The sequence below is a fragment of the Scyliorhinus canicula genome, chromosome 3 (genome assembly GCF_902713615.1).
Source record: "Scyliorhinus canicula chromosome 3, sScyCan1.1, whole genome shotgun sequence".
NCBI classification, from domain to species: domain Eukaryota; kingdom Metazoa; phylum Chordata; class Chondrichthyes; order Carcharhiniformes; family Scyliorhinidae; genus Scyliorhinus; species Scyliorhinus canicula.
This window is the reverse complement of record NC_052148.1, coordinates 156,484,885-156,512,715: the sequence shown is the minus strand read 5'-3', so window position 1 is coordinate 156,512,715 and position 27,831 is coordinate 156,484,885. Positions and strand designations below refer to the sequence as shown.

The window sequence follows — 27,831 nt, the reverse complement described above, 5'->3', positions numbered from 1 at the left end:
ATAAACTGCACTTACCCAGGATGCCTAACACCAGGCAGAAGATTTCCCTTGAACTGTAGGTGAAGGTACCACAAGTTCATTATTGTAAGGGAAGCAAGAAATGGATGGACAAACGTGAACAAGGAAAACAACAAACAACAGCTGATGCACTGTTAAGCATTCTTGTTAAAAATCTTGAACAAGAACACAAATTTTATGACCACATTGACTACAAAATCCTTACCAGCAACAACACAGAGACTAGAGGAAATTCAAAATGCTCAAAAGCAGACGATGAATGTGCAGAAATGTAGGGATACTGCAAAAATGGATGGCCAGTATATGTTCCAGATAATCTAATTCTGAAGCGATTCTTTGAACAACAAAGGTTGTGGTTGACTTGCTGATTTTATGATGAGCAGTTGGTGAAATCTAGAGTGCTCGGGCTCCAGATCCTTCAAACAATACACCAGTGACATGTCATGCTGGAGTGCAACATTCCGTTTGGCTAAGTATCGCCAAATCATTCAAAATTATTTTGAGCTGCATCTCCTGTGAGTAATCCATTGTCAGAAGCAAAGAAAAGTACTGATGGTATCCTAATTTCTGTCTAGATCGTGGGAACGATCTTGGAACGGGTCTTTCGAGCTCAAGGGCATTCCTCACAGTTGTTGACGATTATTCCAGATGAACTGAGGTTAAATATCTTCTTGGTCCCATCGCAAAAGCAGTCATTAAGTTAAAAGAAATTTTTAGCACGCATGGCATTCCAGGTCTAGTCATTTCAGACTACTGCAAACAAATGTTTTAAGCAGTTCACAGTAGCCTTTGGATTGATCCACCAGTCTAGTTCATCCTGATGCCCACAGACTAATGGAGAGGCTGAAAGAGGAGTAAAGAAAGCAAGAACTTTGTGAACAATTACAATATCAACGTGGCAGTGTGAGTTACCATTCCACACCAAGCAGAATGGTTTGGCTTTGTCTGAATTTCTAGTGGGAAGATGACTAGGGACTTCCTGTTCTTCTAGACGCCTTTGTCAAGTCTCAAAGCAATGGATATAGAGACACTGAGGGAGAGGAAGGATAAATATTGTGCAAATCAAAGCAGAAACAATAATCAATGCATAAAAGTGCATTATTTACCAGAAATCCAGCTGGGTGAATTGGTATGGATTTGTGACCAGAACTATGAAGACGAAAAACACTACATCCGCATTCTTATCTAGTCGAAGCTGAAAATGGAGTAGTGAGAAGAACTTGGGCTGTAAGAAAAAGATCCATCGGTGGAATGGACCAACTACCCAAAACATTGGGAAGGTAACAGAGCCGGTAATACAAAGAACAATACAGCGCAAGGCCCTCCCAAGCCTGGACTGGTCATGATACCGACCTTTGCCAAAATCCTCAGCACTTCCTTGTGCCGTATCCCTCCATACCCATCCTATCCATGTGTTTATCAAGATGGCTTTTGAACTCTGTTGAGGTATCTGCTTCCATAACCCCTGGCAGCACGATCCAGGCACTCGCCACCCTCTGTTTAAAAAAAACTGCCTCGCATATCTCCTCTAAACTTTGCCCCATGGACCTTAAACCTATGCCCCCTGGTGACTGACCCATCCACCCTGGGAAAGAGCACCTGCCCATCCACTCTACCTCTGCCCCTCATAATCTTGTGGACCTCTATCAGGTCACCCCTCAACCTAATGAAAACAATCCGAGTCTATTCTGCCTCTCCACATGGCTAACACCGTCCAGACCAGGCAACATCCTGGTAAATCTCTTCTGCACCCTCTCCAAAGCCTCCACATCCTTCTGGTAGTGTGGCGGCTAGAATTGTGTGCAATATTCCAAGTGTGGCCTAACTAAGGTTGTATACAACTGTAGCATTACTTGCTAGTTTTTATACTCGATGCCCTGTCCAATGAAGGCAAGCATTCCGTATGTTTCCTTGACTACCATGTCCACTTGTGTCGTCACCTTCAAAGATCTGTGGACCAGCACGCCCGGATCTCTCTGACTTTCTATAGTCCGAAGCGTTTTGTTATTTACTGTATATTTCCCCTCTATGTTAGACCTACCAATTACCTCCCATTTGTCCGGATTAAACTCCATTTGCCATTTCTCTGTCCAAGTCTCTATCCAACCTATCGATGTCCTGCTGTACCTTCTGACAATTTTCAACACCATCTGCCACTCCACCAGGCTTGGTGTGATCGGCGAACCTATTAGTCAGACCGGCTACATTTTCCTCCAAATCGTTTATGTACACTACAAACAACAGAGGCCCAAGCACAGATGCCTGTGAAACACCACTAGTCACAACCTTCCATTCAGAAAAACACCTTTCTACTGTTTGACTGAGCCAGTTCTGAATCCATCTTACCACCTCACCTCTGATCCCGTGTGACTTCACCTTTTGTACCAGTCTGCCACGAGGCACCTTGTCAAAGGCTTTACTGAAGTCCATAAAAGAAAAATGTAACTTGCAGTTTTGGGCCCCGTATCTAATGAAGGATTTGCTGGCCTTGGAAAGAGTCCAGAGGAGGTTCACAAGAATGATCCCTGGAATGAAGAGGTTGTCGTATGAGGAACGGTTGAGGATTCTGGGTCTGTATTCGTTGGGAGTTAAGAAGGATGAGGGGGGATCTTTTGAAACTTACAGGATACTGCGAGGCTTGGATAGAGTGGATGTGGAGAGGATGTTTCCACTTGTAGGAAAAACTGGAACCAGAGGACACAATCTCAGACTAAAGGGACGATCCTTTAAAACAGATGAGGAGGAATTTCTTCAGCCAGAGGGTGGTGAATCTGTGGAACTCTTTGCAGCAGAAGTCTGTGGAGGCCAAATCACCGAGTGTCTTTAAGACAGAGATAGATAGGTTTTTGATTAATAAGGGGATCAGGGTTTATGGGGAGAAGGCAGGAGAATGGGGATGAGAAAAATATCAGCCATGATTGAATGGCTGAAAAGACTCGATGGGCCGAGTGGCCTAACTGCTTCTATGTCTTATGGTCTTATTACCGCCTGCGTCCTGATTTTCCCCCTGGTCGCTGCAGACCTACCCCACCCCCCACCCTTCCCCAACCTAAGAGTTGTGATATTTTTTTTTCTCCCCCCTCCCCCAACCTCCATGTTGTGCTCTTCTGTTCCCCAACACATCCTCCAACTGAACCTCACTCCTAGCTCACCCAGGGACACAACTACAACTTTAATGAAGACTTGATGTTTCGGATTCAAGTTCTCCATGTTCTACCTCACTCTGCAGAGTATGTGAATCATTAGAGATTACTGGCTCTGCTACCTTCCCAATGGTTTGGATAGTTGATCCATTCCACTGATGGGTCTTTTTCTTACAGTCCAGGATCTTCTCACTACTCCATTTTCAGCCTCGACAAGATAAGAACGCAGATGTAGTGTTTTTGGCCTTCACAGTTCTGGTCACAAATCCATACCAATTTACCTGATTGGAGTTCTTTTTTTATTATTAAGAGGCAATTTAGTGAGGCTAATCCACCTATTCTACACATCTTTTTGGGTTGTGGGAGCGAGACTATCGCAGACACAGGGAGAATGTGCAAACTCAACGCGATCAGTGACCCAGGACTGGGATTGAACCCGGGTCCTTAGCGCCATGAGGCACTAGCTACTGCTAACTGCTGTGCCACTGACCTGGCTGGAGTAATGGTAAATACTGCATCCTCTCCATTTCCCTTTTTTTGGAGCTGCATTCCTGTTTGAAGGTCCAACCCGATTCGAAGCAGGATCTCCAGAGGTAGTGGAAATGTGAGTCACGAAGGAGCGGAAATGCCAAGCTGTGGCTACTCCAAGCTATGATTTTTTTTTTTTTCCAAATGCTATTGCCAGCAAGGGCTAGGGAGAAGAGCAGCCTGTCAGGAGCATTACAAAAAGATAGTTCAGTAGCTGGCCCAGGGTGTTACAAAGGTGGTGTGGTGTGAGGCCCTGGCAGGATTTCAGCACTGGAATGAGAATTGTAAGCTGGGAAGCAAGGATTCAAATTTAATTGGCTCAGTACTCATTGAACTATATTGAAGTCCTATGACCCTTGTGCAAAAAGCTGTTTTGTTTTTGGAGCCAAGCCTTTTTAGATGGTGTCTTTTGTTACACTATGGACTGTAGTCTTCTAATATCTTTGTGGCTGGCCTCCCATTTTCCATCCTCAAAGCTTGAACTTCAATATCATCTGCATCTTAACTTTCCAAGTCCATTTATCCATCACCTCTACACTCGCGGGCCTATGTTAGCTCCTGATCGGAAAGCACTTCCAACTATGTATGTATGTATTTATTTATTTATTTTATTCATTCATTGTGGACTTTACTGGCTAGCACAGTGTTTATTGCCCTTGAGATAATTTCCCTTGATGGTGGTGAGCTGCCATCTTTTGTCGTCTTCCTCTTGCCTCTTGGGGCTCTGCAACCTTCTAAGATCCTTTCGCATCTCCAGCTCTACCCTTGTGTGCATAGCTAATTTTAGTCCCTCACCACTGTAGTCAGCTGTCTAGGTTCTAATTTCTGGTGTTCCTCCCTAAACCACTCTGCTGTCTCCTTTAAGATTCTTCTTAAAACTTAGTTTTCTTATCCTCATTTCCCCTCATCCTATATTATATGGCTTGGTGTCAAGTTTAGTTTGGCAACACTCCTGGAGCACCTTGGCAAATTATACTATGTTAAAGGATCAGTATAAATACAGGTTTGTGTTGGTTTCGCCATTTGACAATAAGCACTACCTACATATTTTTGCCATCATTTGGCTTACTGTGTGCTTGTGCACAGCGGTGTATGACAGAGATTTAAGTATGTACTTTATCTTTTCAAATCATGCGGTGATTTTATTTTCACTATTTTTAATTTCTAGATGCTGTGAAAGAAGTGGTGCAGAAAAAGTTGTTGCAAGCTTGGCTTCGCACAATGGAGGGCAATGTTTTAGACTTGCTCCATCGTCTGGATGTGGAAAATTGTGTTACTGTGGCTGAATCTGCGCTTAACTCCTTGTTTGCCCAAACCCCTCTTGAAGAGCTGGTTGAAAACTGTCAAAAACTCAATGATGGGTGCGATTGTCTTTTTGTTTTGATAGCTACTGAAAATGGTTTAATTCTTTCAAATTTGTTAATTTTTGAGGGCTGTTGTGTGTTGATGAACCAAAAGGATCTGGAAATCAAATACACAAATCAATATGCATGCTGCAATCCATGTCAAAATAGCCATAACAAAAACAAATCAAACACTGATTTATTTCTTGAGGGATAGAGAAGTTATGCTAAACTTGAATCTTGTTAAGGTACACCTGGAGAGCTGTGTGCAGTTCTGGTTGCAATGTTGGAACCCTTATAAAGATCTTTCAAATTATGAAAGATTTAGGTGTAGGGAAGAGAAAAATTAATAGCCATCGATATAAGATACTTGTTAAGAGAACAATTAGGCAATTCGGAAGAGTGGTGAAAATGTGGAATTTACTACCTCAAGGAGTTGTTGAGGTGAATAGTATAGATGCATTTGAGGAGAAACCATGTACATATGAGGAAGGAGGGATAAGCTGATAGTAATGAAGGAGGTTTGAGTTGAGCTGAATGGGCTATTTCTGTGCTGTATATTTTATGTAAAGCATGTATAATTTGCCACGGACTGTTGTACTTGCTTCAAGCTCTCCAGAAAATCAATGGGATTTTTATTTTGCTCCCTCATTAATAGATTAAGCAATTCACTCCCATTCTGGTTCCTATTAAACAGGGTATTTGTTCCTTAAGTCTTGAATTCTGCCTTACATAATATGTGCAGTTGTAAAACCAGGTGTACTTGAGTGAAGGAATATAGCAGCGTAAAATAGTTTTAATAGCCCACTTAAGTTCATTATCAAAAACCCCTTTTTTTATAAATGGTGTGATTTGTATTTGCGAGTGAATGTCAGTTTGCCTCAGTTGACAGCACTCACCACTGAATCAGAAGATAATTATGGCATGTTGGACTTTAGTGTATTTTCTACTCTACTGCTCCAGTATTGAGGGAATCGGGTGTTGCTGATGCAACTCCTTTTAAATGGGAGATTAAATTAGAACATAGAATAAATTGAGATCCTGTTGGCCATTCATTGAACGTTAAATATCTAAACACTCTTTTAAGTGGAATAGGCTCCTCCTTTAACCTGCCTGACCAAAAATGGTTCTTGTGGTCATTCATTTCACTATGTTTGAAACTGCGCTGTACATAGGAGGCCATTAGCTCTTCATCCCTGTTCTGCCATTCAATTCGATCATAGAGATAGACATAAAACATAGAGTGCAGAAGGAGGCCATTCGGCCCGTCGAGTCTGTACCGACCCACTTAAGCCCTCACTTCCACCCCATCCCCATAACCCAATAACGCCTCCTGAACCTTTTGGTCACTAAGGGGAATTTATCATGGCCAATCCACTAACCTGCACATCTTTGGACTGTGGGAGGAATCCGTAACACCCGGAGGAAACCCATACAGACACGAGAAGAATGTGCAGACTCCGCACAGGCAGTGACCCAGCGGGGAATCGAACCTGGGACCCTGGCGCTGTGAAGCCACAGTGCTATCCACTTGTGCTACCGTGCTGCCCTTAATGATCATGGTTGACATATATCTCGGCTCCACTTAGCCTGCCTTTAACCCATAACCCTCTGTACCCTTGAATGTTGATTTTGGTCTTGAAGATTGTACCTGACATGCATCACAGCCTTTGGCAATATAATTCCACCTTCATTCCTTATTTGTGGGCAGTGTTTCCTGATTTCACTTCTAAATGATATAGCTCTGCTTGTTTTAAGATTGTGCCTTGATTCTCCTCTCCCACAAGAGGAATTGGCTTTCTTGTAGCTAGTGTCTCAAATCCAATCATTATAAACATTTCAACTCGATCATCCTTCAGCCACGTAAACTAAGTTTATGCAACAAATTAACCTATTAAGTCGCAGTAATTTGGTTAAATCTGCACTGTACCTCTTCCAAGGCCAGAACAGAAATAAATACTCAGGTATGCTGTATGCAAAACGACTTGTATTTGCCTATTTGGATAAAATTGACGTACTATTTGTAACTTACTGTGAACTCATAATTCAAAGGGACCAACTATGTTCACTGACGGGAGGAATTGCAGCATGTGGACAGGTGGTTGGAGTATTATGTTGTTTCATTCGTACTAATGTCTGGGAAAAAAGTTACAGAATTGGATATTCACGTTTAGTCTTTTACTGGTCTATTATGTCTGACAACGGATGTTGATGTTATGGCTCCTCTTGTGTTAACTGAGATATTTGAACCATTTCCTCCTGAAGTTGTAATACTCTGCCTAAGTTGCATGGAGGATGCTTAGTGAAGAAAGATTACCTGCCTGAAGATGAAGTGTTAGCTTGGTTTAATTGATAACAATCTTCCTCTTGAATGAAAAGTCTTAAGAGTTCAAGTTCCTGTCCTAGACTTGAGCAAATAATCAAAGCTGACACTTCAATGCAGGGCTGATAGAGGGCAATGTCATTGTCTTTCAGATAAGCAATCTAAGCTGGAGGTCCATTTTGTGTTTAGCTGGACGCAAAAGATTGCATGTGTTTATCTGAATTTCCCAGTGCCCTGGTCAACATTTTGCCCTCCACTCAACAAAAACAAATTACAAGGTCATTCATCGATTAGCAATTCACCAAGCTCCTGCTGCAGCACCTCTGCCACTACCATCTAGAATAATAAGGGCAGTAAGCGCATGGAACCATCCCAACCTGCAAGTTTCCCCCAAAGTCACTCCTCATTCTGACTTGGAACTATTTCACCGTCCCTTCACTGTCACTGGGTGAAAATCTTAGAACTCCCTCCCTACCAGCACTGTGAATATACCTACACCGCATGGGTTGCGGATTTTCAAGAAGTGACTCACCACCTTTTTTGAGGGCAATTGGGGATGGACAATCAATTCTGGCCTTGCCAATAACTATCACATCACGAACAATTTTTTTAAAATTACAGTGTATGCTTTGGCTGCTGAATTATCTTATATAATAGTGCTTACTGTCTAAAGAGTGATTAATTAGTTGTGGATTGCATGAACATATATCCTAAATATGTAATAACTGCTTTATGAATTACAAGTTATTATTTCAGTGTAAGATTATGATTTGTAACTTATTAAGGCCATGTGCTGAGCTGACTTGTAAAAGTGTTGTCCTATCTTTCAGAAAGGTGATACCAGGTGAAAATCTAACTTGTGAGAATGCTCTGTACTGGAGATGTCTCTGCAAATACATAAAATCAATGGGAGCTGAAAGGGAAGAAGCTTTGGAAAATATTTTGCCTGAAACAGCCATTTTTGCTGAATATCTTTTGAGGTACCAGTTAAAATGGACTATAAATTTTAAATATGGTACTATTGATTTTCAGTAATGCATATAGTATTTTGGTGCGGGCATCAGCCTGATCTGATATTATGTCTTTCTCACTTTTTAGTTATTGTATAATCACAGTTGTTTGAAAAGCATCAGACATTTTACTGGGCCAGTTGTAAGATATTTAGGGTGGCAGTCATTAAAGTAAATTTGTGTCGATGTATTTAAAAAGTCAATCTAGAGCTGAAATAAAGTAATCCTAATTTATCAAATATTAGTCTGATAGAACCTGGGATATTTTATAGTTCTGGTTGCCACGGTGCAAAAAGATATTGCAGCTATTGAAACTATATAGAAGAAAGCAAACTATGATTTTAGATGATGGAGGATTAAATCATTAGAAACTTGTGTACATTGGCAAGGTTCTCACTGTAAAAGAACATTGCAAAGTGTTATTTGCTGGCAATGATCCTAAAGAGATTAGATAATGTAGCCTATGATGAGCTGTTTCAGTTTACCCAAAGCAGTAGATACAGAGGGTGCAATCTTGGCTTGAAAGGGGAATAAATTCAAAACTAAATAATGGAAATGTTATTTGAGTAAGTCCCTAGGCAGATGCTGGAATGAGATATTATTGATTTGTTCAAATGCAAGTTACATAGATTTCTTTCAGAAAATAATAGTTCAAAATATAGTATACAAGTACTTTGAGAGTCAAGTACAGTTAGTAGGGAGGGACAGGTCTATTCTTTGGCTCTATTCTGGACAAATTGATAGAGATTGACTGTTTTTATTTGTCAGCAACACCATTAACATATTCTGTAATTAGCAAGAATAGTAGAAGTGAATTAGATCATCTGGTAGTGCACATATGTAGAACATTATTATTATTTTAGTAGTTGAAGGGAAGATGAAGCTAAAGTCTGCAGTTAACTTACAATGTTATTCCTTATACAATCAGTTACCTGAAAAAACTTCCTATTCTGGAAGAATCACAGAGAGCTGACTTTGCGCAAATTGAGGAGGTAATGAAGAAAGAATTCATAAGCCAACAGCTAGTCATTCTTGTTGGTTGCCTGGATTCGTCAGAGGAGGGTGGCAGGTAAATGTTGTTGTCATTTGAGTTTTTAAAGTATAAGTGTCTGCATCACTTAAGCTTCAGATTTTGCTGCATTACTGATTAAATATGTCCGGAAATAACTTCCAGAACTATTAACCAGACAATCAAAGTTGGATGCGTGCCTGTGAGTTATTTTCATTTATAGTAACCGTTGGTGTTTCATTAATTGGACTTTAACATTGGAAGATGGAGCAGAAACTTATTCAAATATTTATCCAATTCCCTTGTGAAAGTTATTGTTAAATCTGCTTCGACCACCTTTTCAGGCAGTTCATTCTAGATGCTAACAATTCACTTGCAGAGGTTTTGTTGTACTGCTGATTATTTTGGCACACTGTATCTGTGTGGCTTGGTATGACAGATCTTGAATATTGCTTGAAAAAAGAGACATGCTGTTGAAGCTTTTCATCATCTTCACTTCAGGACACAAACAAGATGCCAAATTTCAAAGGGACCAACAATTTTATACTGCATGAGAAAAGGATGCTGTTTAGTTGGCAAGTTGGTTCATTATTTGAGACATTACTATGATGAACACCTCAGAGCTATTGTCCCACATATGAACAAGGAGTAGGCTATTCAGACCCTCGAGCCTACTCCATTTAATAAGATCATGACTGATCTGATAGTAATCTGCATCCCGCCAACCCCGGGTAATGTATCACCCCCTTGCTTACCAAGAATCTAACCAACCTCTGCCTTACAAAATATCCAAACACTCTGCTTCCACCACCTTTTTCAGAAAGTTCTCCCTCATGAGTGAAAACATTTAGCCTCATCTCTTTTAAACAGGCAATGCCGTATTTTAAACAGTGACCCCTAGTTCTAGATTCTGCCACAAGTAGAAACATTCTCTCCACGTCCAACTTGTTGAGGCCCCTCAAGATCTTCTGTGTTTCAATCAAAATGCCTCTTACTCTTAAACTCCAATGGATACAAACCTGACCCGTCCAATGTTTCCTCACAAGTCAACCCACCCATTCCAAGTATTACTCTGGTAAACCTTCTCTGAACTGCTCCCAAAGCATTTACATCCTCAAATAAGGTGACCAATACAGTACTCCAAATATGCGCTCACTGGTGCACTGTACAGATGAAGTATAAGCTCCATACTTGCGTATTCAAATCTCCTCTCAATAAATGATTGCATTCTATTAGCTTTCCCAATTACTTCCTATACCTGCATACTAGCCTTTTGTGATTCATGCATGAGGACACCTAGATCCTTCTGCACTTCAGAGCTCTAAAATCTCGCACCATTTAGATAATCTGCATCTTTTTTATTCTTCTTGCCAAAATGGACCATTTCACTACATTATATTCCATTTGCCAGATTTTTGTAACTCACATAACCTATCTTTTTTGTAGCCTCCTTATGTTCTCTTCACAACTTATTGCCCTACCTTTGTGTCATCAACAAATTTGCTGTCCATCTCTTTAATCCCTTTATCTAAATAATTTATATAATATTTAAATTGTACATAGTAGAGGTCCTCTAGTGAAGACTGATGCAAATTGCCTGTTCAGTTCATCTGACATCTCCTTGCTTTCCATTTTCATGGGACCTCATGCTTTCGTTTAATCTAAAAAAAAATGCAATTTTTGGCCATATACCTTGGCCGGGATTCTCCCTTCTGGGGACGAAGTCCCAATGCTCGAGGGAAAACTGGAGCCAACCACTTCGGCACCAACAGCTCCCGAAAGTGAGGAAGTCTCTGAACCTTCGAAGGCTAGGTGGACGCCGGAGTGGTTGGCGCCGCTGGAGCGGCGCTAAAGGGCCGGCGTGAGTTCGCGCATGTGCGGAACAGTCGGCGTTTTTCCACGCATAGGTGGGAAAGCAGGCTGAAAAGGAGATAAAGGTTTTACAGATGCATATATAAAGGCTAGGAGAATGGGCCAAAATTTGGCAGATGGAGTTTAATATAGACAAGCGTGAGGTTATCCATTTTGGCCGAAAAAATAGAAAGGCAAATTATTGTCTAAATGGTGTTGCTCGTTATGCTTTCCCTTAATTTGCCCTATTCTAATTACATTTGCTCAAGAGTCGCCAGGTATGTTTCTGATACCACCACAAGGTTCAACGCCGAATACTGATCAATGACTCGATACAGCAGTTAGTAAGCTTGAAATCAATGAGGGCAGCACGGTGGCACAGTGGTTAGCATTGCTGCCTACGGCGCTGAGGACCCAGAGTTTGAATCCCGGCCCTGGGTCACTGTCCGTGTGGAGTTTGCATATTCTCCCCGTGTCTGCGTGGGTTTCACCCCCACAACCCAAAGATGTGCAGGATAGGCAGATTGAACACTCTAAATAGCCCCTTAATTGGAAAAAATAATTGGGTACTCTAAATTTTATTTTTTTTTTAAGTTTGAAATCAATGCACATTTATTTACACACAGTCAATTATTACTCATGCATAAACTCTACTTGCTAAACTACAACTACTACTAAACGCCTATACTTAGCTTCGAGTGCCCACTCAGTCAGAGGAACAATGGCCGTTGTCCTGTTCTGATACTGCTGGCTTCGAACTGGTATAGAATAGTAGCTAGGAGCGTCTATCTTGTAGCGTGCGTTGACCTTAGACTTACTTGGCTGGTGCTTGGCGGGCCTCTCGTTGCTGAGAGCCAAAGGCCAAGGTGAAGATGGAGAAAATAAGAGAGCGAACTGACCTTGGGGACTCTACTTTATAGTCCCCAGGGTTTCGCGCCCTTCTGGGCGGACCCTGGACTTGGTCCCAATTAATTGGACCACGTCCCAATCGTTTGTATCGATTCTCTCCAATAACGGGGTTGTTCCCTGATCGTTGGGTGGGCTCTAGGTAACTATTGGCCTGCCTTTATTTTAGCCTCCACTGGCGCCGGGGAGTCTGTCCTGGTACCGATTGTATCAATGTTTCTTTTTGTCCCCGGAGATAGCTCATTACTATGCTAATGGCTTGTAGTTTCAGTTCTGTCTGGGTTCTGCAAGTTCCAATCCACAGGAAACCTTGCACCTGCTTGTTTTTCTAGTGCTGTCCATTTTTCCTTGCACTCTTTGCGAGTATCCATTTTGGAATCGGGACGTGGCCACCCCAGGTGGCTACAATGAAAAGATTCAAAATGTGTCTGGGCAGAGGGATCTGGGTGTCTTTGTTCATGAATCACAAAGTTGGTTTGCAGGTACAGAATATAATAAAAAAGCAAATGGAATTTTTGCGTTTATTGCAAAAGGATTGGAGTCTAAAAGTAGGGAAGTGTTGTTTCAATTGTATGGGCTGTTGGTGAGACCACATATAGAGTATTGTGTCCAGTTTTGGTCTCCTTATTTTAGGGAGGATGTGGTGGCATCGGATCCGGGCAGTTCAGAGGAGGTTAACCAGATTGATTCCGAGGATGAAATGGTTGATGTATGAGGAGAGATTGAATAGTTTGGGCTTGTACTCGCTGGAGTTTAGAAGAATGAGTGGGGATCTGATTGAGGTATATAAAATACTACGAAGGATGTCTCTGTTCCTGCTCCCCCTTTAAAATTGTACTATGTAGCTTTCCTTGCTGTTAATTCTTTGGATCAAAATGTATTGCTTCACATTTGTCAATTAAATTATCCGGCCATATGTATGCATATTTCACTCATCTACACTTCAGAGTTCAGTATCATTGGCGAGCTTTGAAATTATGCCCTGTACATTCACGTCCAAGTCTTTAATATATATATATATATATATATATAGAACATAGAAAAATACAGCACAGAACAGGCCCTTCGGCCCACGATGGTGTGCCAAAGAAAATCAAAAAGAAACATGGTTCAAATGCAGCCTGTGGGCTGCACCATGATAACATTTCTCTAATCTGAGAAACGGCCATTCACCAAAGCCATCTGCTTTCTATCCCTTGGCCAATACCATATCTATGTAGTCCTTGCCCCCCCCCCCCCCCCCCCCCCCCCCCCCCCTTCAGTCTCAGGTGTTTCAATTTTGTTGACATGTCCATTATGTGATACTTTGTCAACCAGATGCATTCTGATGTCCTAGGCTGTGGAGCTGCACCGGGACTCCTTCCCATCAATGAAATAATTGAAGCAGTAAAAGAGAGAAGGAGACCGGACTGAGGGGGCAGTCTACATTTTAATACTTCTATATGCTAATTCTGTGGTCTAATTTACTAGGAAGTGCCTGATCTCTGTGTTGCAAGAAATTCTGATTTTGCCCAACACACCAAGTTCCCTTATTGCATTATTGGTGGAACAATTGCTGCGCATCCAGAAGGATGATGACCGAAGGATTCGGCTGGTAAGAGTGCAGTTCTGCTATTATATTTTTAATTGTGTTAAAATAAATGCTTTATTTAACATGGTAAATTTTATCATGCTATTAGTTGTAAAAAAAAAATATTCTGCAGCTACACATTTTCAACCTGGGCAACTTGTTTTGCTTTGTCTTGGACCTATTGTGAGTTGTGAGACCAGCCAGCACAATTGCCTAATTTTAGAACACATGTAAAGACTAGATGTCAATCAGATTGTCAATAAGAAAGTGTGTGTAACACTGAATGTGCCAATGAGCCTGTATGCACTCCTCCCACTGTGTGCCGTAGTAGTAACCCACTGGAACATCATTAGACTGAATTGATGAGTATTGGAAGAAATGTTGGCACAAAGGCACAATCTGGCTCTGCCCTAACCTGCGGTTTGATATGGGCATCTCGGTGACATTGACTGACAAATTTCAGATTCCATTCTATGGCCACCTCTGCTAGCTCCATGCATGCCACTTTATTACAAAACCCCCATGTCCTGGAAAGTCCAATACAAAGCAACCTTGTTAGAAGTGACCTTCTATAAGTCGCCACAGAGACACACTGCAGCTCACCACTTAATACTGTCAACCTCCAAATATGTGGCTCCTGAGGATGCTTTGTCTCGGACCTACTTTGAAAATTCATTATTATACTCTAACCTGTGTTCACTGCCTTCATCCATAGCAGAATGGATGGTTCAGCTCTGAATTCTGCACCATGCAAAACTTTAAAATTCCACCAAACAGTTTCTGTGCTGTACGGCTCTACATCTGTGGCAGGCTAGAACTGGCAAAATCGTCAAAAGGGGCACAGAGTTGTAACATTTCTGATATTGCCCAAATGTCCATTCTGCTGGACAGGGAGGCAATTAAATGAATCTTAGGTCTATTTAAAGATCTACGTTCACAGCAACGTTGGAAATGCGTCAGGAAGTGCAATAGGAACCACGCATGCGAGGGTGTCTGCCAAAGTTGCAACAGCTTTGCAGTGGTAACTGAGAATTTTCTAGCCAAGAACAGACTTTGAGAATCTAATTGCTCACTACTTTTGTGAAATCTAATACACATATAAATGAAAGTGATAAATTTGAAAGAAAACTCCATTGACAAGATCTTTATAATCAAGCAAGTTTTCCTACTTTGACAATAGCTTATGCATTTGTATGTGAGGACAAAATTGCATTCAACAAATGAAGAGCATACTGAAGCCAGATTGTGTCGGTTTAGGCAATTTGTTATATTTATGAAGCTACAAAGTTTTCAGTTTATGGCTTAGAATGTTAAGATAACTAAGATCGTGAACAAAAAATCCAAAGTCAGTTTGATGGTCTCATCACCTAAGGTGCTTGGTAAATTTAGATTGTTGACTTTCCATGGTGGTTATGAGGAGAACAGTCGCATCTACGGTGGCTCCTGCCTGAGGATTTGGCTATTTGACACTTTCTGCCCAGTTAATGGGTAATCTTTGGGAAGAAATTGGTGCAGTATGATAGAATAAGATCCCCTCTTTTGAGTGATGTTGGTTGGATACAACACAAGGTAGAAGTCAGGCAAAGGATCCGTGTCAAATTCAGAAGTCCTCGAGCCTCAGAAGGAGAGAATGTGGCGGAGGCCTCTGTGGTATTAATGCCCTCCTCGGTGTCTGAGCCAGAGGTGATTATTTTGATAGATGCGGGAAAAGCGTTCAACAGGGTTGAATGGGCCAACTCATCCAGGATTTTGGGGCATTTGGCTTTGGTCCAAAATTTATATCTTGGAATAGGCTTTTGTTTAGGGCCCCCACTGTGAGTCCGTACTAATGTTCTGAGCTTGGGGTACTTTTAGCTGAACAGGGGTGCCCATTATCTCCTTTGCAGTTTGCCCTAGCGATTAGTCATTGCACTAAAGGCAACTACCAGTTGGAGGGGGATAGAGCATGTGGTTTCCTTGTATGCGGATGATTTGCTGTTCGGCATCACAGACCCACTCTCCAATGTGGGGGAGATAATGGAGGTGATTGTGGAGTTTGGCTCTTTTTTTCAGGGTAAAAGTTAAATTTGGGCAACAGCTTTTCTGGATCAATAAGTTAATATCTACTTTTGGTTGGGTGGGTAAGACCCCTCTGGTTTGCAGGGCATTTCTGCAAAGTGGTAGACAATCTGGGGATTGGCATGACCTAATCTGCTGCGGTATTACTGGGCGGCAAACATTGAGAAGGTGCGAGAGTGGTTTAAGGATCCGTAATCTATACAGGGGCAGATGGAGGAGGCTTTGTGCATAGGATCTTGTTACTGCATTGCTCCCGTTCTCTCCTGCAAAACATCTTCGATCTAATCTGCTGTGGTGTTACTGGGCGGTAAACATTGAGAAGGTGCGAGGGTGGTTTAAGGATCCATAATCTATGCAGGCGCAGATGGAGGAGGCTTTGTGCATAGGATCTTGTTACTGCTCTGCTCCCGTTCTCTCCTGTAAAACATCTGTTGTGCCCAGTGGTAATAGCCTCTTTGAGGATTTGGAATCAATTTAATCAGCATTTTAGTTTAGGCTCTATGTAGTTGGCACCGCCGATTTGTAGGAACCATAGATTTGTGTCATCTGGTTTAGATTCAACGTTCAGGGCATGGGAGAGGGAGGGGTTGGAGAGGATTAGGGATATGTTTCTGGAGGATAGGTTTGCTGGTCTAGATGAATGATGTGGAGATGCCGGCGTTGGACTGGGGTGAGCACAGTAAGAAGTCTTACAACACCAGGTTAAAGTCCAACAGGTTTGTTTCAAACACGAGCTTTCGGAGCGCAGCTCCTTCCTCAGGTGAATGGTGAGGTATGTTCCAGAAACATTTATATAGACAAAGTCAGAGATGCTGGACAATGCTTGGAATGCGAGCATTTGCAGGTAATCAAATCATTACAGATCCAGGGAGGCCCTGCCAGGGCAATCTCTGCAAGACATGCCAGATCATCGACTTGGATACCACCATTGCACGTGGTAACACCACTCACCAGGTACGCAGCACATATTTGTGCGACTCGACCAATGTAGTCTACCTCTTACGCTGCAGGAAAGGATGTCCTGAAGCGTGGTACATTGGCGAGACCATGCAGACACTGCGACAACGAATGAACGGGCATCGTGCGACAATCACCAGGCAGGAATGTTCCCTTCCAGTCGGGGAACACTTCAGCAGTCAAGGGCATTCAGCCTCTGATCTCCGGGTAAGCGTTCTCCAAGGCGGTCTTCAGGACACGCGACAACGCAGAATTGCCGAGCAAAAACTTATAGCTAAGTTCCGCACGCATGAGTGCGGCCTCAACAGGGATCTTGGATTCATGTCGCATTACATCCACCCCCCACCATCTGGCCTGGACTTGCAAAATCCCACCAACTGTTCTGGCTTGAGACAATTCACACCTCTTTAACCTGTGATTATCCCTCTGCCTGGATCTGTAATGATTTGATTACCTGCAAATGCTCGCATTCCAAGCATTGTCCAGCATCTCTGACTTTGTCTATATAAATGTTTCTGGAACATACCTCACCATTCACCTGAGGAAGGAGCTGCGCTCCGAAAGCTCGTGTTTGAAACAAACCTGCTGGTCTAGATGAAGACTGGGAGAAGTTCCATCTTCCAAGAGGGAATGTATTCCGACGCTTTCAGGTGTGCGATTTTGTACGTAAGGAACTTCCTTTGTTTCCCCTAGTACTGGTGCCCTCGCTTATGGATCGGGTTCTGACCTTGGATGAGCTAGGGGAGGGAAGGATCTTGGACATTTATGGACAGCTGGTGGCAACAGAGCAGGCATCACTGGAAGATGTAGAGGAAATAGGAGGACAAGCTGGGTTTGGTCGCCGGGGGGGGGGTTGGAGTGAGGCACTTTACAGGGTTAACATCATCACCTTGTGTGCAAGCTTAAGTCTGATGGTGGACAGGTGTGAATGGTGCTTTAGGGGGCCGGCAAACCACAAGCACATGTTCTGATCTTGTCCCAAGCTTGTTACTTTTTGTGTCTCCTTTTTTGAAAAATGTCAGGGATTCTGGATGTGGAGATGCCGGCGTTGGACTGGGGTGAGCACAGTAAGAAGTCTTACAACACCAGGTTAAAGTCCAACAGGTTTGATTCAAACACGAGCTTTCGGAGCGCAGCTCCTTCCTCAGGTGAATGGCGAGGGATTCTGGAGCCGTGCCCATTGGTAGCCATTTCTTTGGAGTGTCAGACTTGCCAGTGCTGCAGGGGGGTTGGAAGCAGATGTTTTGGCCTTCACCTTTCTAATAGCCCGGAAGCAAGTCTTGCTGGGGTGGAGGTCTCCGGTGCCACCTAAGGCTTTGGCCTGGTTATGGAATTTCTGTACCTTGAGAAGATCAAGTATGTGATAAGGGGGTTTGTGGACGGGTTTTACTCGAGGTACTCGGGGAGTTGGTTACTGTCAGCTGTTGGGAGGGGGGGTGGCTCATTGGTCAGTTTGTTAGGGTCTTCTTTGTGGAGGGGTGTTGGGGGGAGGCAACATTGGTTGGGATGAGTGGTGTCATATTGGGGTTATTTTTGTCATTGAAAAAGTTTGTTTGAATAAAAATATATATATTTAAAATTGAGATTGTTGTAAAATGGATAGTTTTGAATGATTGCAGCTTCTACTGTTATCCCAGATCATTTCTGTTCATCGTTATAGCTTTTACCTGTTTTGTTGTTTGGATAAACAGAAAATTCTTGGTCTAAGAGATGAATTCCGGATCTGCAAGAAGTAATTGGAAAGATGGAAATTTAGAGAGAATTATTCAGGCTGCCCTTGTATAGTTTTGAGTAGCCATTTAGCAAATGCCACTGATATAGGAGTGGCCTATCAATTATAGATGTGTGTGGTAAAATTCCTCATCAAGAACGTATATTTAAATATTTTTATTCTCTCAGGATTTGCCTGGGCCAGCATTTGTTGCCAATCCCTAATTGCCCTTGAACGAGATGGTGAACTGTCTTCTTGAACCACTGCAGTCAATGTGGTGTAGGCACAGCCACAGGGAGGGTGTTCTCCCAGTAGCAATGAAGGAACGGTTATATATTTCCAAGTCAGGATGGTGAGTGGCTTGGAGGGGACCTTCCAGGTGGTGGTGTTCTCCAATGTTTGCTGCCCATGTCTTTCTAGATGGTTGAAGTCATGGGTTTGGAAGGTGCTGTCTCACGACCCTTTAGTTCCTGCAGTGCATCTTGTAGATTATGCACACTGCTGCCACAGTGCATAGGTTGTAGGGGAGTGAATATTTGTGGATGGATATACAGACATTCTGAATTAAACCTGACTATTGTATGACTAAATGGTTGAGTTTTAATTGTAATTTTGATTAAATACCGCAGGTTGCAGAGATAATATCAGATGTCCAAGAGCCAATTTCTCACGTTGAAGTACCAAAAAATGCTGATGAACAAAGGAAGAAACAAATTAAGGTATACACATTTAGCCTTATGGGTATGCATGATTTGGTGACATGAATTATTATTTACAACCCAGAGCAAGAACCGTGTAATTTTTTTAATACACCAGACATCACTGATTTACAAATTAAATAATGACATGCAAGATTTGAAAACTAAACAAGAACTGATTTATTTGCTTGATATAGTTTTTCAACGATTAGTTTGTTTTCATTGCTTTTGAGACAACTTGCACAGTGCCATTAGTTGTAAAGAAACATCCCAAGACACTTCTCAAATAGGCAAAAGGGAAATCAATATTGAACCAGAGGCAGGTTTAGAACAGTCCTCGCTTTGTGATTAGCTCCATAATCATTAGAAAATGATAATGAAGAACCAAGCCGGCAGTGTTGGACTGCAAAAGGGCAAAGTGGAACTTGAATCTGAAGGAATTTGGCTCAAATTAACAAAATCTGCTGAAGTAAAGAACAGAGGAGTACAGAATTGGGACCATAGCCGAGTGATTATTTTAAAAGAAAAATAATTTATGGGATGTGGGCATTGCTGGTTCAGACAGCATTTATTGCCCATCCCAAGTTGCCCTTCAGTAGGTGGTGGTGAGCTGCCGGCTTGAACTGCTGTAGTTCTGAGGTGTAGGTACATCCACAGTGATGCTAGTGAGGGAGCTCCAAGATTTTGACCCAGCAACAGTGAAGGAACGGTGATTTATTTCCAAGTCATGGTAGTCAATAACTTGGAGGGGTTCCCAAGTATCCGCTGCTCTTGTCCTAGATGGCAGTGGTCATGGGTTTGGAAGTTGCTGCCTAAGTAATCGTGGTGAGTTACTGCAATGCATCTTGTAGATGGTACACGTGGCTGCCACTGTTTGTCGGTGGTGGAAGCATTTGAATGTTGAAGGGGTAGCAATCAAGCAGCCTGCTTTGTCCTGGATGATGTCGAGCTTCTTGAGTGTTGTTAGAGCTGCACTCATCCAGGCAAGTGGAGAGTATTCCATTACACTCCTGACCTTTGCCTTGTAGATGGATGACATGCTTTGGGGTGTCAGGAGATGAGTTACTCGCCATAGAATTCCTAGCTTTTGACCTGCTCTGGTAGCTACAATATTACATAGAACATAGAACGATACAGCGCAGTACAGGCCCTTCGGCCCTCGATGTTGCACCGCCATGGAAAAAATCTAAAGGCCATCTAACCTACACTATGCCCTTATCATCCATATGCTTATCCAATAAATTTTTAAATGCCCTCAATGTTGGGGAGTTCACTACTGTTGCAGGTAGGGCATTCCACGGCCTCACCACTCTTTGCGTAAAAAACCCACCTCTGACCTCTGTCCTATATCTATTACCCCTCAATTTAAGGCTATGTCCCCTCGTGCTAGCCACCTCCATCCGCGGGAGAAGGCTCTCGCTGTCCACCCTATCTAAACCTCTGATCATTTTGTATGCCTCTATTAAGTCACCTCTTAACCTTCTTTCTAACGAAAACAACCTCAAGTCCATCAGCCTTTCCTCATAAGATTTTCCCTCCATACCAGGCAACATCCTGGTAAATCTCCTCTGCACCCGTTCCAAAGCTTCCACGTCCTTCCTATAATGAGGCGACCAGAACTGTACGCAATACTCCAAATGCGGCCGTACTAGAGTTTTGTACAACTGCAACATGACCTCATGGCTCCGGAACTCAATCCCTCTACCAATAAAGGCCAACACACCATAGGCCTTCTTCACAACCCTATCAACCTGGGTGGCAACTTTCAGGGATCTATGTACATGGACACCGAGATCCCTCTGCTCATCCACACTACCAAGAATTTTACCATTAGCCAAATATTCCGCATTCCTGTTATTCTTTCCAAAGTGAATCACCTCACACTTCTCCACATTAAACTCCATTTGCCACCTCTCAGCCAAGCTCTGCAGCTTCTCTATGTCCCTCTGTAACCTGCAACATCCTTCCGCACTATCTACAACTCCACCGACTTTAGTGTCGTCTGCAAATTTACTCACCCATCCTTTTGCGCCCTCCTCTAGGTCATTTATAAAAATGACAAACAGCAACTGCCCCAGAACAGATCCTTGTGGTACGCCACTCATAACTGAACTCCATTCTGAACATTTCCCATCAACCACCACTCTGTCTTCTTTCAACTAGCCAATTTCTGATCCACATCTCTAAATCACCCTCAATCCCCAGCCTCCGTATTTTCTGCAATAGCCGAACGTGGGGAACCTTATCAAACGCTTTACTGAAATCCATATACACCACATCAACTGCTCTACCCTCGTCTACCTGTTCAGTCACCTTCTCAAAGAACTCGATAAGGTTTGTGAGGCATGACCTACCCTTCACAAAACCATGCTGACTGTCCCTAATCATATTATTCCTATCTAGATGATTATAAATCGTATATTTTATAATCCTCTCCAAGACTTTACCCACCACAGACGTTAGGCTCACCGGCCTATAGTTACCGGGGTTATCTCTACTCCCCTTCTTGAACAAAGGGACCACATTTGCTATTCTCCAGTCCTCTGGCACTATTCCTGTAGCCAATGATGACCTAAAAATCAAAGCCAAAGGCTCAGCAATCTCTTCCCTGGCTTCCCAGAGAATCCTAGGATAAATCCCATCCGGCCCCGGGGACTTATCTATTTTCACCTTGTCCAGAATTGCCAACACTTCTTCCCTACGCACCTCAATGCCATCTATTCTAATAGCCTGGGTCTCAGCATTCTCCTCCACAATATTATCTTTTTCTTGAGTGAATACAGACGAAAAGTATTCATTTAGTAACTCGCTTATCTCCTCAGCCTCCACACACAACTTCCCACCACTGTCCTTGACTGGCCCTACTCTTACCCTAGTCATTCTTTTATTCCTGACATACCTATAGAAAGCTTTTGGGTTTTCTTTGATCCTACCTGCCAAAGACTTCTCATGTCCCCTCCTTGCTCGTCTCAGCTCTCTCTTTAGATCCTTCCTCGCTTCCTTGTAACTATCAAGCGCCCCAACTGAAACTTCACGCCTCATCTTCACCTAGGCCTCCTTCTTCCTCTTAACAAGAGATTCCACTTCTTTGGTAAACCACGGTTCCCTCGCTCGACCCCTTCCTCCCTGCCTGACTGGTACATACTTATCAAGAACATGCAATAGCTGTTCCTTGAACAAGCTCCACATATCCAGTGTGCCCAACCCTTGCAGCCTACTTCTCCAACCAACACATCCTAAGTCATGTCTAATGGCATCATAATTGCCCTTCCCCCAGCTATAACTCTTGCCCTGCGGGGTATACTTATCCCTTTCCATCACTAACGTAAAGGTCACCGAATTGTGGTCACTGTTTCCAAAGTGCTCACCTACCTCCAGATCTAACACCTGGCCTGGTTCATTACCCAAAACCAAATCCAATGTGGCCTCGCCTCTTGTTGGCCTGTCAACGTATTGTGTCAGGAAACCCTCCTGTACACATTGTACAAAGAATGACCCATCTAATGTACTCGAACTATATCTTTTCCAGTCAATATTTGGAAAGTTAAAGTCTCCCATAACAACTACCCTGTTACTTTCGCTCTTTTCCAGAATCATCTTCGCCATCCTTTCCTCTACATCCCTAGAACTATTAGGTGGCCTATAGAAAACTCCCAACAGGGTGACCTCTCCTGTCCTGTTTCTAACCTCAGCCCATACTACCTCAGAAGAAGAGTCCCCATCTAGCATCCTTTCCGCCACCGTAATACTGTCCTTGACTAGCAGCGCCACACCTCCCCCTCTTTTGCCCCCTTCTCTGAGCTTACTAAAACACCTAAACCCCGGAACCTGCAACAACCATTCCTGTCCCTGCTCTATCCATGTCTCTGAAATGGCCACAACATCGAAGTCCCAGGTACCAACCCATGCTGCCAGTTCCCCTACCTTATTTCGTATACTCCTGGCATTGAAGTAGACACACTTCAAACCACCTACCTGAACACTGGCACCCTCCTGCGAAGTCAAATCTGTGCTCCTGACCTCTATACTCTCAATCTCCCGTACCCCAAAACTACAATCCAGGTTCCCATACCCCTGCTGAATTAGTTTAAACCCCCCTAATATTGTTCAGTTTCTGATCAATGATAAATAACCCCAGGATGTTTATGTGAGGATTTAGATCCACACAGACACTGGGAGAATGTGACATTGAATGTCAAGGGGCGATGGTTAGATCCTTTCTTGCAGGAGATGGGTTATGTCTGGCACTTGTGTGGCGCGATGTAACTTGCCACTTGTCAGCTGAAAGCCAGGTCTTTCTGCATTTGGACATGGGTTGCTTCATTATCTGAGGAGCCATGAATGGTGCTGAACATTGTGCAGTCATCGGCGAACACCTCAGTTTTTGACCTTGTGATGGAAGGGAGGTCAGTGATGAAGCAGCTGAAGATAGTTGGGCCTGGAGAACTCCTGCAGTGATGTCCTGGAGCGGAGATAATTGACAGCGAATCACCACAGGAATCACCTTTGTGCCAGGTATGACTAGAACCAGTGGAGGTCCCGCCCCCCCCCCCCCCCCCAACCCCGGATTCCTGTTGATTCCAGTTTTGCTAGGGCTCCTTGGTGTTACCCTGTAAAATGCTGCCTTGATGTCAAGGGAAGTCACACGCCTCTGACATTCAGCTCTTTAGTCCATTTTCAAACCAAGGCTGTAATGAAGTTTGGAGCCGAGTGACCCTGGCACAACCCAAACTGAGCGTCCGTGAGCCGGTTATTGCAGATTAAGTGCTGTTTGATAGCGCTGATGGTTCCTTCCATTACTTTGCTGAGATCGAGAGTAGACTGATTAGGGCGGCCATTGGCTGTGTTGGCTGCATGGTAGCATTGTGGTTAGCACAATTGCTTCATAGCTCCAGGGTCCCAGGTTCAATTCCCGGCTTGGGTCACTGTCTGTGCTGAGTCTGCACATTCTCCCCGTGTGTGCGTGGGTTTCTTCCGGGTGCTCCGGTTTTCTCCCACAGCCCAAAGATGTGCAGGTTAGGTGGATTGGCCATGCTCAATTGCCCTTAGTGTCCAAAATTGCCTTTAGTGTTGGGTGGGGTTACTGGGTTTTGGGGATAGGGTGGAGGTGTGGGCTTGGGTAGGGTGCTCTTTCCAAGAGCCGGTGTAGACTCAATGGGCCAAATGGCCTCCTTCTGCACTGTAAATTCTATGAAATTTCTCTCATGTACAGAGCACACCTGGGCAATTTTGTACATTGTCGGGTAGATGCCACTGTTGTAACTGTACTGGAACAGCTTGTCTAGGCAAGTTCTGGAGCACAAGTCTTCAGTACTATTGCCGGAATATTGTCAGGCCCTTTGACGTCGCAGTATCCAGTGCCTTTAGTTGTTTCTTGATATCCTATGGAGTAAATCTTATTGGCTGAAGACTGACATGTGATGCTGGGGACCTAAGGAGGAGGACGAGATAGATCATCCACTGAGCACTTCTGGCTAAAAACATTCCTTTTATACATGTTTTCAATTAAGGGGCATTGTAGTGTGGCCAATCCACCTACACTGTACATCTTTGGGTTGTGGGAGTGTGATCCACACACACTGGGAGAATGTGCAAACTCCACATGGAAGTGGCCTGGGGCCGAGATCTAACCAGGGTCCTCGGCGCCGTGAGGCAGCAGTGCTAACCACTGCGCCACCGTGCCGCCCCCTGGCTAAAGATTGTTGTGACTGCTTTAGTCTTGCCTTTTTCACAGATGAGCTGGGCTCCTCAACCATTGAAGATGGAGATATTTGTGGAGCCTTCTCTTCCAGTGAGTTGTTTAATTGTCCACCACCATTCGCGCTGGATTTGGCAGGATTGCAGTGCTTGGATCTGATCCGTTGATTGTGGAATCGCTTAGCTCTGTCTATTACTTGCTGGGCACGCAATTAGTCCTGTGTTGTAGCTTCACCAGGTTAATACCTCATTTTTAGGTGTGACTGGTATTGCTCCTGGCATATGCTCCTGCACTCCTGGCTTGGTGGTAATGGTAGAATGGGGACTCTGCCAGGCCATGAGGTTGCAGATTGTGAGTTAGTACAATTCTGCTGCTGCTCACAGTGTCTCATGGATGCCCAGTCTTGTATTGCTACATCTGTTCGTAGTCTATCCCTTTTAGCAGTGTGGTAGTGCCACACAACACGATGGAGGGAATCTTCCCTGTTACGGTCGCAACCAAGTCATGAGGTCAAAATGGCAGCTAGTGAAATTGAATTCAGTAAATCTTGCAATGGTGACTTGGCAAAAGAAGTTGATGAACTATCAAAATGTCAAGCTGCACTCCCATTCAGTCAATCCTGCAATCATAAGATGTAATTGACTTGAGTGTCCTAACTTGGTGGTCCAGAAGGTCACTTATTTTTAAAACCGAACAATAATGATTGCTTATTAGTGCTGTTTGGAAGCATCACCATAGTAACTGCAGGGTGTTGAAGAAGGTTTCTTCAGCAAACAACTTTTCTTTAGTGTACAAAATAAAATAAAATGCTCAGGTCTGGCAGTAACGCATTGGGTTCATCTTTTGATTAAATGTTGTTTAGCCCCAGTTTTATTATATCCTTTTGTTAAGTTTTAATCTCTTTATCAATGGAAATTTATCCTTTGTGATCCCTTCTGCCCAATTTTGTACTCTGTCTTGTGTTGAAGATTTCCCACTGATGATCGGTTAATCTCTTTCTTTAAACTAGCAATATTTCATAGTTGTTTCTTTCCCGTTCTTTATTGATAGTATTTCCAAATTATTTAATTTTGCTAAGATAGCGCCTACTCACCCAATAGCGTTGTTCTAGCTGCTTTCTTCCTTCCACCTCAGAAACCCAGACTTTATACACTGTCATTAACTTAAATGCTTTACCGACTGCATTATTTGCCATCATTGCAAGGACATTGATGCAGTTTCATTTCTGTTGATTGCTGTCTGTGGATCTAGTCTTCCCTTTTCCCAGAGGCCACTGCAGAGCCCCAAGAATGTAAACTATTTTGTTTGTCAACAACCCTGTCACCACTTTTTAATCATTGTTACCTTAATTAGCTCAGTAGCACAAGAAGCTATCCTGTGATGACAATGTTTTTGAGATTGTGCTTTTCTGTCTCATGTTCAATTCCTTAAACTCTCTCCACACTAGCTCAAATTGTACTTTTGCCGATGGCATTACTTCCTGTGTGAACTATGATCGAGGTTATACTTCCTCTCCGAAAAGGTTTCTTTCTATTCTGTAAAATACTTCACCCTGGCATCATGTGAGACAGCATTTGAAATTTCCGGGTACATCTGCAACAAGTGAAGAGGGCACTCAGAGTGCATATCTCCGCCATGCTGTGTTGATGTTATTTCAAATACACTGGGCGGGATTCTCTGCCTAGTGACGCTGGAAATGTGATTGGGTGAACCAAAAATAGTGGCCGGGTGCCCGACGGAATGCCATGCTCCGGTACCTCGACAGCAGCGTCCATGCGTTCTACTCCACACATACAGTAAACGTCATTAATGGGCCCGACTGGTATTCTCCCGGGCTTCCATGATGCTCTGCCTCTGCCAGGAGGAATTGCTGACGGCGAGTTTCACTTGTGGTTTTAAAAATCAGGGCTCATATGCCGTGGCTGCTGAGGATGAGGGAGGAGGTAGGGCTTGTTTCCAGATGTGTGACTGTGGACTGCTGGTTCTGCTGCTGGCAGGGCTGGCTGTGTGTGTGTGGGGCGGTGTGACCAGGGGATGGGCCGTGACGTAGGCATGACCCCTGGGTCTGGGGCAGTGTCCAGGAACAGGCAGCCATCTTGCCGCGCACCCCACTGACTGCCCACCATGGCTCTGGTTGCACAGAGTGACAACAGCCTTATGGTGGCTCAGTACGTCCACTTCAATGTGGACTGAGCCCAGGCAACAGGGTTTGCTGCCATCGATTGGATGCCCCAGGTCCAGGGGGTGATGGATGGATGCATGTTGCCTATGAACACTGCAGATGACAGGCCGCTTAACACCAACCAAAAGGGCTTCCTCTCGATGAACGTGCAGCTGATATGTGACCATCATCTGCGTTTCATGCACATCTGCACCCGATACCTGGGCAGTGTGCATGTCGCCTTCATCCTGGCACACTCGTTTCCTGACATGTTCGAGACATCACACCCCCAACCCCACCCCCCTGACTGGGGCTTAGCTCCTGGGCGACAGAGATTAGCCTATCCGGAGGCCACAGACCGACGCGGAGACCTGCTATAACGACACCCATACAGCGACCAGTGGAATGATCAAGTGCTTTGGCCTCTGATGATACAGTGGGGCCCTCCAGTATGACACACAGGGTCGCCCGCATTGTGGCGGCCTGCTGCGTCCTCCACAGCATCGCACAGTTTTGGAGGAGAAATGCCAGTCCTCGTCTGCCGAGGAGGATGGGGGCGGGGAAGGATGGGCAGGACATGGAGTCCCGGGAGGCACGACATGTGCAGAAGGACCAATGTACATGAGATGTTCTGATTGTCTCCAGGCTCACCAACGTGGGCGGGGGGAGGGGGGGGGGGGAACGAGAGAGAAAGCGAACTGGCCAGGAGCACGGACTCTGCCCCCACCCCACCACCAGCAACCCCCTCTGTGATATATACCTGTCCTGGGTGCAGGCTCTGGGTTGGCAGTAACAGTGGGTCTGGTCAATGGGATGGAGGATGACGATGACAGCCCGCTCTGCATCG

The 27,831-nt window shown here is 43.9% G+C and overlaps 1 protein-coding gene across 7 annotated transcripts in view; it reads left to right on the top strand.

Annotated features, from left to right (window-relative positions):
* The window catches only part of ncapg (non-SMC condensin I complex, subunit G), a 111,741-nt gene that overhangs the window by 24,448 nt on the left and 59,462 nt on the right, over nucleotides 1-27,831 (top strand). For all 7 annotated transcript variants that reach the window (XM_038791537.1, XM_038791538.1, XM_038791536.1 and 4 more), the window contains exons 7-11: nucleotides 4,858-5,050; nucleotides 8,186-8,335; nucleotides 9,294-9,434; nucleotides 13,602-13,725; nucleotides 19,057-19,146. In XM_038791537.1, coding sequence (XP_038647465.1) covers nucleotides 4,858-5,050; nucleotides 8,186-8,335; nucleotides 9,294-9,434; nucleotides 13,602-13,725; nucleotides 19,057-19,146 — 698 coding nt within the window. The remainder of the gene's footprint in view (nucleotides 1-4,857; nucleotides 5,051-8,185; nucleotides 8,336-9,293; nucleotides 9,435-13,601; nucleotides 13,726-19,056; nucleotides 19,147-27,831) is intronic.